General features: G+C 39.1%; 1 protein-coding gene across 3 annotated transcripts in view; it reads right to left on the bottom strand.

Moving 5' to 3' along the window:
• Oat (Ornithine aminotransferase precursor) overlaps positions 1 to 14,029 on the bottom strand; it is a 72,750-nt gene that overhangs the window by 5,461 nt on the left and 53,260 nt on the right. For all 3 annotated transcript variants that reach the window (XM_070100520.1, XM_070100521.1, XM_070100522.1), the window contains exons 2-6: positions 8,372 to 8,556; positions 5,841 to 6,065; positions 4,447 to 4,670; positions 2,868 to 2,961; positions 1,474 to 1,631 (exon numbers count right to left, since the gene is read on the bottom strand). In XM_070100520.1, the coding sequence (XP_069956621.1) occupies positions 1,474 to 1,631; positions 2,868 to 2,961; positions 4,447 to 4,670; positions 5,841 to 6,065; positions 8,372 to 8,556 (886 nt within the window). The remainder of the gene's footprint in view (positions 1 to 1,473; positions 1,632 to 2,867; positions 2,962 to 4,446; positions 4,671 to 5,840; positions 6,066 to 8,371; positions 8,557 to 14,029) is intronic.

The following is a 14,029-nucleotide window of genomic DNA, read 5'->3' on the forward strand; positions in this document are numbered from 1 at the left end:
GTAAAGGTAGAAAGTTGAAAGTGAACATAGATAAGAGTAGGGTGATGAGGGTATCAAATGATTTAGATAAAGAATATTCCTGCCATCTAACCAATACCTCCATCTCCCCTCTCCCCTACTCTGTATTTAACTGACAAATCCATTCATTCCCTAGGCTTTCTTAACTTGTTTATCTCGCTCCAAATTTTTTTCTTATTGTCATCAAAATTTCTTGACAGTGTCTCTCCCACTCTATCATCTGCTCTCCTTTTACACTCTCTTCACCTTTCTTTTACTCTCCATATACTCTGCTCTTCTTACAACACTTCTGCTTTGTAAAAACCTTTCGTAAGCTACCTTTTTCTCTTTTATCACACCCTTTATTTCATCATTCCACCAATCACTCCTCTTATATACATGAATATTGTAAGAATAACATGGAGAGCGTATAAATCTGTAGGGGAAGGAAGGCAGGGTAGGGGTTGTCCTCGAAAAGGTTGGAGGGAGGGGGGGTAAAGGAGGTTTTGTGGGCGAGGAGCTTGGACTTCCAGCAAGCTTGCATGAGCGTGTTATATAGGAGTGAATGGAGACAAATGGTATTTGGGACCTGACGAGGTGTTGGAGTGTGAGCAGGGTAATATTTAGTTAAGGGATTCAGGGAAACCGGTTATTTTTATATAGCCGGACTTCAGTCCTGGAAATGGGAAGTACAATGCCTGCACTTTAACCCTTAAACTGTCCAAACGTAGATCTACGTTTTTTCAACATTTGAAATAGTGTAAAAAAAAACTTTGATCTACTTTTTTTTTTTGTTATATTTGAAAATATGTAAAAAACATAGATCTACTTTTGGAGCACTATGCATGTGACAGTAGATCTGCTTGGACAGTTTAAGGGTTAAAGGAGGGGTTTGGGATATTGGCAGTTTGGAGGGATATGTTGTGTATCTTTATACGTATATGCTTCTAAACTGTTGTATTCTGAGCACCTCTGCAAAAACAGTGATTATGTGTGAGTGAGGTGAAAGTATTTTCATTTTGGGATTTTCTTTCTTTTTGGGTCATCCTGCCTCGGTGGGAGACGGCCGACTTGTTAAAAAAAAAATTATATACATATGCATAATCATAATAGTACTAATATTTCTCTATGGGGAAGTGGAACAGAATTCTTCCTTTGTAAGCCATGCGTGTCATAAGACGACTAAAATGCCAGGAGCAAGAGGCTAGTAACCCCTTCTCCTTTATATACATATATTACTAAATTTAAAAGAAACTTTTGTTTTTCCTTTTGGGCCACACTGCCTTGGTTGGATATGGCCAGTTTACTGAAAGAATTAGAATACTAATATTGGCATAAAGACTTATTGTTTTATAATCGCATGTTAAATTCTAACAGATAATGACCATGGATTTATTGAAAATACAGTATGCTAAACCTACAAAGAAAATGCAGTTTTCATCTTTAGCTACTGACATAATGATTTAGAGTACATACTGGGTAGACACCACCAGATAGTGCTTTGCCAAGCATGAGGATATCTGGCTTAACATTTTCATGGTCAACTGCAAGGCGCCGTCCTGTACGTGCTAAACCTGTTTGGACCTCGTCTGCAATCCACAGTACATTGTAGCGGTCACACAGCTCCCTGATACCTGTAAATAGTTCTCATTATTGTTATATATTTAGGGAAAAGCACTAAACTTCACAACTGTTTATAACTCCAGGATACCTGTATCCACACCTCCAGTTAGTATCATCTTCATCGTTGGATAATAATCCTTAATACCAGTACATTACCCATAGGCCCTCCCATAATTACCTGATCCTAGGTACCTATACTACCAGCTACTAACCTCAAACAGTCAAATCTCAATCCCCATACCATTTTTCTAGTTGCTGTCTTTTTCTGATTCTCACTTGAAAACTGTTGCCTTCGAATATTTGATTCATATTTTCATTTACGTATTTGTAGCTTTAATGGTTAAGCTGTAAATATATCTGCAATTTATCATACTTGACTAGGGGTCGGCCTAGGAAAGGTTGGAGGGAGGGGGTAAAGGAGGTTTTGTGTGCGAGGGGCTTGGACTTCCAGCAAGCATGTGTGAGCATGTTTGATAGGAGTGAATGCAGACAAATAGTTTTTAATACTTGACATGCTGTTGGAGTATGAGCAAAGTAACATTTATGAAAGGATTCAGGGAAACTGGCAGGCCGGACTTGAGTCCTGGAGATGGGAAGTACAGTGTCTGCACTCTGAAGGAGGGATGTTAATGTTGTAGTTTTATAAACTGTAGTGTAAAGCACCCCTCTGGCAAGACAGTGATGGAGTGAATGATGATGAGAGGTTTTCTTTTTCAGGCCACCCTGCCTTGGCGGGAATTGGCTTATGTGTTAATAAAAAAAAAAACTCGGCTCAAACTTGACTACCCTACATGCACTCCTAACTGACAACACACTATGCACTTGTAATTTCCAAGTGTTTTTGCTGTGTGTGTATGAGGTCTCCATAATGGTGCATAATATTTTGCAACAATCAAGGTGTTGCACACTTCTGGCAACACAGTTATGGAATGAGTGACAAATGAAATATGTTTCCTGGAATAAACATCACAATACCTTGACATGAAAGAGGGGTAGGGGTTATACAGGGAAAAGTTGGAGGGAGGGGGGTCAAGGAGGATTGAGTGGAGGCAAGTGTATATATGCTGTTGGAGTATGGTAAGGTAATATTTATGAAGGGATCGGAGAAACCAGTTAGCCAGACTTGAATCCTGGAGGTGGGAAGTACTGTGCCTGTACTCTGAAGGAGGGGTGAGGATACTGCAGATTCACATGCTTTATTAGTGCAAGTTTAGTTACCACAAAAACAATAATGATAGAGCACTGACCTCTGAGGTACCCATCACTAGGAACGACAACTCCAGCTTCTCCTTGGATGGGCTCCACCATGAAGGCAGCCACTGTGGGATCTGACACAGCCTCCTGTTTGTACAAAATCATGTTAGGTCTATACCAGAGGCAATTTGAAAATGCTAAAATAAAATAAATTTAATTTTGCTGTATTGTATGTTTACCAATATTATACCTTTTCAATACCTAAATTTGTTTTTATATCAGGGGGGACATTAAATTATTTTGAGATGTTTAAGTGGGGCATGGCACAAAAAAAAGATTGGGAACCACTGGTCTAACAGTATATCAGAAATCAAATGGATTTTGGAAGTTATACCAAGACCTACTGGAGTAACATACAATACTGTTGCTATAGTTCTAAATCTTAGTGCATAATAATAATACAGTAATAATATAATTACTACAACTAAATGTACAGTGGACCCCCGCATAACGATTACCTCCGAATGTGATTAATTATGTAAGTGTATTTATGTAAGTGCATTTGTACGTGTATGTTTGGGGGTCTGAAATGGACTAATCTACTTCACAATATTTCTTATGGGAACAAATTCGGTCAGTACTGGCACCTGAACATACTTCTGGAGTGAAAAAATATCGTTAACCAGGGGTCCACTGTACAAGGTATGCAGTCCTAACTGACATCAATAACATACTACTATATAGAAAGCCCCTTGTTATGCTGAGCATTTCGGGAAAATAAGGTCAGTGTCCCAGGATGCGACCCACACCAGTCGACTAACCCAGGTACCCATTTACTGATGAATGAACATAGACATCAGGTGTAAAGAAATGTGCCCAATGTTTCTACCCTGGATCCCCTCAGGGAAGGTTCCTTGATGTTGGTGAGGGGCTCTTGATTTAGGGAATTGGATCTGTGCTCCAGTTCCCCGAATTAAGCCTGAATGCCTTCCACATCCTCCCTCCAGGCGCTGTATAATCCTCCGGGTTTAGCGCTTCCCCCTTGATTATAATAATAATCTACCCTGGATGAGAATCAAACCCAGACCCTCACTGTGTGAAGCGAGAGCTTTAGCCACCAGAGCCCCTCAAATAAACATCCCCTGTTTTTCTTCACTAATAAAAAAAAAATTCTCCCTGACACAGGTATAACTTACCATATTTACCGCTAATATCATATTCATGGTGAAGTGTTAAACATAAAGGGAATATTTAACACCAAACCACTAAGCCCAGTATGCCTAAAGTGTTTTGTACCAAGTGAACCTCTCCTGTTAGCACCTTGCTATACATTATTATAAATTACTACACAAAATGTAACTCATGTTTAGATTTGCTATCAGTTCTTGAAATTTGTCATAATATTTACATTTCTTAGTAAAACAAATTGTTCTTAAATTTGAACATCTCTGGTAATGCAGCACCTAGAAATTGTCATTGGATTTACAAGTGTTAAAAATTAACAGTATGCCTCTCAAGACTGTGGTAAATATACAGAATAATCTATACATAGTGTTATAAATTTACATTAACTGATTTCCCATATTGTAATATTAAAAGTGATGGTCTTAGTACAGTATTTATAATTACAACCTCTAATGCTTGCAGGTCATCATAAGGGATGAGAGAGAAGCCAGGCATGTATGGGCCAAAGTCTTTATATGCAACAGGATCAGTCGAGCTGGAAATGGCAGAGAGTGTTCGTCCCCAGAAGTTGTTGTTAACAAAAATTATCTTGGCCTGGTTCTCTGGAATTTTCTTTACTAAATACCCCCACTTTCTTGCTAGCTTGCAGGCTGTTTCTCCTGCCTCCACACCTGCAACTCATTCAAAATGTCCTCATGTTAACTCAACAATAAATGATGATATTTTCAATATTTTAAAGTAAGTTTAGTTTATTTTGACAGATTGATTATGCACCCAAATAATCAAAAACATCATAAATGAACATGATGTGAAAAGGGACTAAGCTCCAACAGTTTGATAATTGATCATGTTACAGTAGTGTAGTAAGAAATTCTTCCTTTAACAAACTGGCAAGGTGGCACAAAAAGAAAAATGCAAGTTTCTCTTTTTAAATTTAGTAATGTATACAGGAGAAGGGGGTTACTAGCCTCTTGCTCCCAGCATTTTAAGTCACCTTTCACTGCATGTATGGCTTACGAAGGAAGAATTCTGTTCCACTTCCCCATGGAGATAAGAGGAAATAAACAAGAACAGGAACTAGTAAGAAAATAGAAGAAAACCCAGAGGGGTGTGTGTATATATATGCTTGTACATGCATGTGTAGTGTGACCTAAGTGTAAGTAGAAGTAGCAAGATATACCTGAAATCTTGCATGTATATGAGACAGAAAAAAGACACCAGCAATCCTACCATCATGTAAAACAATTTCAGGCTTTCGTTTTGCACTCACTTGGCAGGACGGTAGTACCTCCCTGGGCGGTAGCTGTCTACCAACGTACTACCTAGGGTAGTAATATATTATCTACAAAGATAAATTCTATTGTTTGCTCTACATTTCAGGACCTTGTAGTGTAACACAAACCCAAACTGAAGTATCATCCTTGAGAGCTGTAGTAGCAAAATCCATGGACACAATACAGAAACAATATTCAATAAATTCAAGTGTCAATGGACTTCTGTGTAAAAATAAATCACCACCCTTTTGTATACATACATGTTGCATGTGTGTGTGTGTTTTGCATGTACAGTGGACCCCCGCATAATGATTACCTCCGAATACGACCAATTATGTAAGTGTATTTACGTAAGTGCGTTTGTACGTGTATGTTTGGGGGTCTGAAATGGACTAATGTACTTCACAATATTTCTTATGGGAACAAATTCGGTCAGTACTGGCACCTGAACATACTTCTGGAGTGAAAAAATATCGTTAACCGGGGGTCCACTGTATTTTGTGCTGTGTGCATTTTGCATGTTCTGTGTTGCAGGTGTAAAAGAAAAAGAAATGGGGTATACATTACCTGTGTTCATGGGAAGAAGCTTGTCATATCCAAAGAGAGAGGTAACATACTCTTCGTACTCGCCCAGGATATTGTTGTAAAAAGCCCTGGAGGTGAGGGTGAGTGAAGCTGCCTGCTGCTGCAGTGCTTCCAGGATCCTGGGATGACAATGACCTTGATTCACAGCAGAGTATGCACTCAGGAAATCAAAGTAACATTTACCCTCCACATCCCACATGTGAACACCTGTTGAAAGTAAAGCTTACTCAATATATGTTATATATCCCTAAGCTTATTTTTTTACCTAATCTGCTATATATCCCTAAGCTGCACTGATTAATAATTTTGGTATCTTCATAATTTGAAGAACTGTACTGCACATATTTAAAGGGTGATAGAGCACCTGGGAAATGGGAGTAATCAGAGAGGATAGATAAAATTCAAATTCACCAGCATTAAGGAATCTGTCTTGTAGGGATGGCATGATGAAAAGTATTCATTGCAAGCAGTTTGCAAATTAAGTAGGAGATGCAGTACTGTACTATGTTGTCATCAGCACATTTAGCAAGTTATTGAGGCAACTTATTTAATAAATTATTGGAGGTCACTCCCCTTGTCAAAAATCAATGAATTAGAACAGATTATGAGGACTTACATCTTTTTTATTATAATAATAATGAAGACTTAGAATGAAGCACCATTTTTCTCCACCGTAAAAGTGAAACCATAACAAAGTTACAATTCCGTTTATGTTTTTAGACAAGGCAATTAAGACCTTTCCGACATGACAGTCTCATCTCTTGAAAAGGACCCAAACCAACATAACAAATATAACTAGTTTGAAGTTTTTCCACTGGGGTCTCTAGGATACAACCCACGAATACCACCTGGTGGTTCACACTTACACTCACTCACCCATTTGACCATAAACAGAAATATTAATCTCAATCTTAAAATAATGAATCCTATGATACTCCAATACTGAAACTATGTACTGTGCCAAAACAAAAGCATTCACATTGCTAAACTCACAAACTAGTATTTAGTCACTTAGCCATAATACCAACTTACCTCATAATTTGTAATATTTTAAAATAAAGAATTAAACTAAGTCTGCCCGAAATGCCTAGCCATGCTAGGCGTTCTAGTGGTACACTCTGTAATCATTATTTAACTACATGTAAACCACACAACAACCAAATTCTGTAAATTCAACATTGTAATCTTTATAGAGAATAAACTTTGAATTTGAATTTGAATTAATGCCCAGTACTGTACTTATTTACTTATGGGTACACAGGAAAGCAAGTGTAGTGCAATTCATCATGCCTTGCTCAGTGTGCAAATCAAACCAGAGTCCTTTTGTATGAGTTGAATGCTCTACTACTGACCTACAGTAATTGTAAACAACAAAAAAAAAGTCATGCAAGAAAAACATTAGTTGTACAAAAATGCATTACACAGGTAACTCATAATTCAACTCTAAAGCTAAAAGTTTTGGCTTACTTGGAAGGTGTTCCAGGAGTCAATGCCCCCAGAACATCCTCCAGGTATACTCAAGGTAAGCCTAAACTTGTCCTGGGACGGACTGGAATATTGTCTAAGGTTTTCGCTTCAAATTGTGGGTTATTTATGAATTGTTTAAAAAAATATAATCTTCAAAAACAAGAAAGTTCCATAAAATGCATGTTTAGTGCTTAGTTTTAATTATAATAATAAATCTATAAAAAAAGGCAGATTGCTTTAAATATAATTGTTTTATAGTTTATTAAACCTACAGAATTTTTACATACTAAGACAGCAATCCCTCAAGTTAATGGTGAATATTCTAAGCAACCTCTAGTGAAAAAGAAAATCCTCACGATTTTTTTTTGACTGAGTACCAAAATATCATGATGAGACATAGTTGTAACACTTGACATTTTATTAAAGAAACCAGAGCTTTGTAGGTAAAACATTGCTTTAATAAATTGTGCTCAGTACTGAAAGTGAATCTTCCCACTCTGTCAGAATTGATATAGTGTACCTTGTACAGTGGACCCCCGCATAACGATCACCTCTGAATGCGACCAATTATGTAAGTGCGTTTGTACGTGTATGTTTGGGGGTCTGAAATGGACTAATCTACTTCACAATATTCCTTATGGGAACAAATTCGGTCAGTACTGGTACCTGAACATACTTCTGGAGTGAAAAAATATCATTAACCGGGGGTCCACTGTACTTGTTCTAATGTATAGTATGTGCCTTTGTTGGGATATCCTTTACTAAATCTTCAGAATGTATTACTATCCTTATAACAAATATGCATTTACTGCAAACACTGGATATTTTTAAGAGAGACAGAGTGTGAGAGATGTGACTGCTTTGTAGACAGAGGACAGAACTCTGTACGGTACTAACTGACTAACATGTGTTTAACACTCCACATCAATAATAATGTGTTGATAACATTTCATGTCTTGTGGTTTCCATTTTAAAACTGGTATTGTGGCATTTTTCATTATTCTTGCCACTAGTCATTAGCGTAATGAAAGTAAAATTGTAAGTACCTTTGGCCTGAGAGATGACAACTGGGAGAGATTTGTAGTTATGAGCACCAAACTTGTATTCTCTCTCCATATACTGCTGAGAAATGAGGTCATTTTGGACAGTCTCAACCTTTGACCTGTTCTGGGTACTGAGTGACCGAGCTGCCAAGCCTGCTACTTGCCAAGACCTCATTAACCGCATCATCCTACAAAAAAAGTAATGAGCATAAGAATAACAGCACTGCAGCAGGTCCTCTCAAACAATCATTCTCATTCTTATACCTTTCAAGGGAGTTAGAGGCCTTGATCAAAAGAATTGGAGCAACCTTCCCTTTCCTTGGATAAAACCCAACTGCCTTCCATTCTCCTTACCCTGTATGAACTCTGAGTTTCTTCATGACTGTCATAATCACGCTAATATTTGTTGAATCTGTATTTAAAGCTCCCAGACCACTGGCTTTGATTAGTCTACTTAGTATTTTATAAATTAAAAATGTTAATAGAAATTTAAATTTATGTATTATGTCATGGGTAGAATGGATGTTCTAACAATATACATTAAACCTTCAAAAAATACCTGCATTATTATAAAATTATTTTTTTCACTATCATATTGACCAGTGACCATGAAACTATTTTTTCTGCATCTTACTATTTTTAAGCCCAGTTCCTGCCCAGATTGAAATCGTGGCAGCACCGCTGTCCCAAATAAAATCTTTGTCTCCATATGTGACATGGTACCATTACAAGGGTAACATTGTCACCCGAGTCTTGTAAGAGCTTGATGAGTTTGGTGTTTCTGTAGGGATTGTAACTTTTAACTTCACACAGTACGTAATGAGATTACCATAAGAACATAAGCAAGGAGGAACACTGTATCAGGCCTGTTGGCCCATACTAGGCAGGCCCTTCACAAATCCATCCTACTAACACAATATTTGCCCAACCCATTTTCAATGCTACCCAAGCAATAAGCTTTGACAGGTATACACATTAATAACGACACTTATTTGGAAGTTTTCCAGTGGGCCACTAGCAAGAAAGTAATGTTCAATGAGGACAAATTTCACTTACTATGTCCCAGAAGAATGGAAGATATAAAAAAACAAAATTGAAATATAAAACAAACTCAAACCACTTAATAGAATGTCAAATGTGAGAAACATGGAAATGATAATGATACTGATAAATTGGATAACTAGAACCTTCAGAAGAGATGCCAAGCCAATGATGATTCTTTACCAGTCACTCATTCTCTGTATAGTCTAGTATTGAGTACTGTGATAAATGGCTTTGAAACCAACAAGTTGAAGATTGAGACACTTATGCAACATACGGGAATCTTTATTAAGGAAATGTTTTGCCATGTAGTGGCTTCTTCAGTCCAATACAAAGTAGAAATGGGTAAGGAGAGTAGTAGTTTGAGGTAATCAGTCCCTCAGCCTGGAATCGATGTGTTCAGTTCATCACTCTTACAGAAAGTACAGCATATGGCCGGAGAAGTGGCTTATATACTGTAGCCAGGCGAGTCAAAGCAGGACGAGGTGGGATCAGTGGAAATATCCACTAGTGTGTCGAGTTGAAAAATAAGACAGGTGCAACCATTGAGTATCTTTAATGAGGAAATGTTTCGTTACACAGTGCCTTCAGTCCATACAAAAGAGAATGGTGAAGAACAGGAATAGTTTGAGGTAATCAGTCCCTAAGCCTCGAGTCGATGTAACTTGTCGGTTCTCTGAACCATTTATCTACGCCCCAGTGTATTGAGTACTAATGGACTCTGTCTTACAGAGGGAACTCAACAGATTCCTCAAAACAATTTCTGAACAGCCAGGATGAGCTGCATACTCTGGACTGTGGGTGGCAGGCACTAACAACTTGATGGATCTAACCAGAAACCAGGCCTGGTTTAGGACGGATGCAGAGGCAGTGACCTCTGGAAGCGACTCCACATAAAGCAAGACAAAACTGACAGAATCTGTCTGGGAAAATCCGAACTTCAACCCAATTAACATAAAAAAACACCATAGTTAAGTTGTGTGTGTCTGTATCTGTCTGTCTGTGTGTCTCAAACCACAGTAGTCTCACTGTAGACCACAGCCAATGGGTGCATACAAATAGGAAATGTACTATAACAAAGTAAGCAACAATTGTTATAATTGTTGGGGAGCGCTAAACCCGTAGGGTTATATATACAGCACCTGTGGGGGAGGTATTCAGACTCAATTCAGGGAACTGAAGCACAGATACAATTCCCTAGATAAAAGGCCCCTCACCAGCATCAAGGAACCTTCCTTGAGGGGCTAGTAAGCAACAAACACTTACACAAAAATAATAGCACCAGTACCTGAGCTGAAGCAATTCACTGGACGAGACTGGTCCTTCCTGTACGATTATAACGTCACAAGTGAGACAAGGAGAAAGAGAGCAGAGGGTGTTAGTAGTAGTTGTAGTAGTAGTAGTTGTAGTAGTAGTAGTTGTAGTGGTAGTAGCGGTAACAGCAACAGTAGTAGTAGTAGTGAGAAATGATATAGTGATACCATCAAGATGTGGAAAAAGACACTTATGTACAGTTCAGGACAATTATTAAAGGAAACGTTTCGCCACTAGTGGCTTCTTCAGTCCCGAATTGTACATAAGTGTCTTTTCCACGGTAGTAGTAGTCTCTCTGGTGCTTACATCATGAGACTAGATGAAACAGACATGTGCAACATCTGGTTATCTTTATTTTGAAGAAGGTTCACCAACCAGTGGCTTTATCACCGCAGTACAGGGACAAAAGCAGAAGACTGAAGAAGGGATAGAAGATGAGATATGTTCACCTGCTGCTAGGCTGAAGGACTAAGAAAGAAGGAACACTGCAGCAGGCCTATTGAATCTACTGCACATGCAGGAAGATGGGAGCTTACATTCTGGAGTAGTTAGGTAAGACACATATTCAACAGTTAGGTATCTTTATTTCGAAACGTTTCGCCTACACAGTAGGCTTCTTCAGTCGAGTACAGAAAAGTTGATAGAAGCAGAAGAGACTTGAAGACGATGTAATCAGTCCATCACCCTTAAAGTTTTGAGGTGGTCAGTCCCTCAGTCTGGAGAAGAGCATTGTTCCATAGTATGAAACAATATTGTTTCAGACTATGGAACAATGCTCTTCTCCAGACTGAGGGACTGACCACCTCAAAACTTTAAGGGTGATGGACTGATTACATCGTCTTCAAGTCTCTTCTGCTTCTATCAACTTTTCTGTACTCGACTGAAGAAGCCTACTGTGTAGGCGAAACGTTTCGAAATAAAGATACCTAACTGTTGAATATGTGTCTTACCTCACAACCTGTCGGTATTTTATACCATTTTATTGTTCATTCTGGAGTAGGCCTGTCTTAACAGGCCGAGTTGTTCTGACAGGTACTTTGCATGTCTATTTCAGCGCCTACCCAACCCGTCTACTTCTGGCCGCTACACCAGTCAGTACCACGATCGCCAAGCTGCTGGCTCTATCTCTACCACCCAAAACCTTCCTCTCACAAACTGAACCCCTCAAGGAAGGTTCCTTGATGTTGGTGAGGGGCTCTTGATTTAGGGAATTGGATCTGTGCTCCAGTTCCCCGAATTAAGCCTGAATGCCTTCCACATCCCCCCCCCAGGCGCTGTATAATCCTCCGGGTTTAGCGCTTCCCCCTCGATTATAATAATAATAATAATCACAAACTGAAGGATTTGTGAAAGACCTGCTCAGTATGCGCCAACAAGCCTGCTGCAGTGTTCCTCTTTTATGTTCTTATTCTTTCCTATCCCCACTCACCCCACAAGGGCCTTGCCTAAGCTCAAGATTAGATTAGGTGCAGCAGATAAAGGTATTGTCAGTGGTAGGCGAAACTCACTTATACTTTTATACCATTTTAATGTTCGATCTGTCAGACACTGCAACACAAGGGTATCTTGGTACAGACCTGCAATCAACTTCGACAACTTCCACTAGTGAGAGCGGCTGGATTTGAGAGGGACCTGACCTTTCAACATCTGAGTTCTTACCTCTCCTAGTGGCCTACGTCTCACCTCTTGGCGCTATAAAAAGCTCCATTCTGTCACTTCATCTCCATATTGTTTCATACTATGGAACAATGCTCTTCTCCAGACTGAGGGACTGACCACCTCAAAACTTTAAGGGTGATGGACTGATTACATCGTCTTCAAGTATCTTCTGCTTCTATCAACTTTTCTGTACTTGACTGAAGAAGCCTACTGTGTAGGCGAAACGTTTCATAATAAAGATACCTAACTGTTGCATAAGAACATAAGAACGAAGGAACACTGCAGAAGGCCTACTGGCCCATGCGAGGCAGGTCCAAGTCTCCTACCGGCTTAAGCCAATGCACCCAACCTAGTCAGGTCAGGTCACATTGACTTAAGGGAGGAACACGGCAACCGACCTGTTAGCACAAGCTATCAGGTCTAACTCACACCCACCCACATCTACTCATGTATTTATCCAACCTATTTTTAAAGCTACACAACGTTCTGGCCTCTATAACGGTACTTGGGAGTTTGTTCCACTCATCCACAACTCTATTACCAAACCAGTACTTTCCTATATCCTTCCTGAATCTGAATTTTTCCAACTTTAAACCATTGCTGCGAGTCCAGTCTAGGCTAGATATTTTCAGCACACTATTTACATCCCCTTTATTTATTCCTGTCTTCCATTTATACACCTCAATCATATCCCCCCTAATTCTACGTCTTTCTAGAGAGTGCAGTTTCAGGGCCCTTAGTCTATCCTCATAGGGAAGGTTTCTGATACATGGGATCATCTTTGTCATCCTCCTTTGTACATTTTCCAGAGAATTTATATCCATTCTGTAATACGGTGACCAAAACTGTGCAGCATAATCTAAATGAGGCCTAACCAAGGATGTATAGAGTTGAAGAACAACCTGAGGACTCCTATTATTTATGCTTCTTGATATGAAGCCAAAGATTCTATTAGCTTTATTGCGAACACTTATGCACTGTTGTCTTGGTTTCAGATTACTGCTAACCAGAACTCCTAAATCTTTTTCGCAATCCGTAATATTAAGATCTACATTATTTAGTTTATATGTGGCATGGTTATTGTCCTGTCCAACATTTAGAACTTTGCATTTGTCTATATTAAACTGCATCTGCCACTTCTCCGACCACTGCATCAGTCTATTCAAATCTTCCTGGAGTGCTCGAATGTCCTCGTCAGAATGAATTCGACGGCCTATTTTGGTGTCATCGGCAAACTTGCCGATGTCGCTCTTTATGCCCTCATCTATGTCGTTTATGTAGATTGTGAACAGCAGGGGGCCCAACACTGACCCCTGTGGAACACCGCTCGTGACGCTTCCCAACTCTGATTTCTCCCCATTTATGCAAACTCTCTGCTGCCTATTTGTCAACCATGCCTCTATCCAGGAAAAAAATTCTCCTCCTATTCCATGTGCTTTAATTTTCCTCAATAGTCTCTGATGTGGGACCCTGTCAAAAGCCTTACTGAAGTCCATATACACAATATCATATTCATTACCATGATCTACCTCCTCAAATACCTTAGTGAAAAAAGTTAATAAATTCGTAAGGCAGGAACGCCCCTTTGTAAAACCATGCTGAGATTCGTTGATTAATTTATGCTTTTCAAGATGGCTACGAACTGCC

The sequence above is a fragment of the Cherax quadricarinatus genome, chromosome 73, assembly GCF_038502225.1.
Source record: "Cherax quadricarinatus isolate ZL_2023a chromosome 73, ASM3850222v1, whole genome shotgun sequence".
Lineage (NCBI taxonomy): Eukaryota > Metazoa > Arthropoda > Malacostraca > Decapoda > Parastacidae > Cherax > Cherax quadricarinatus.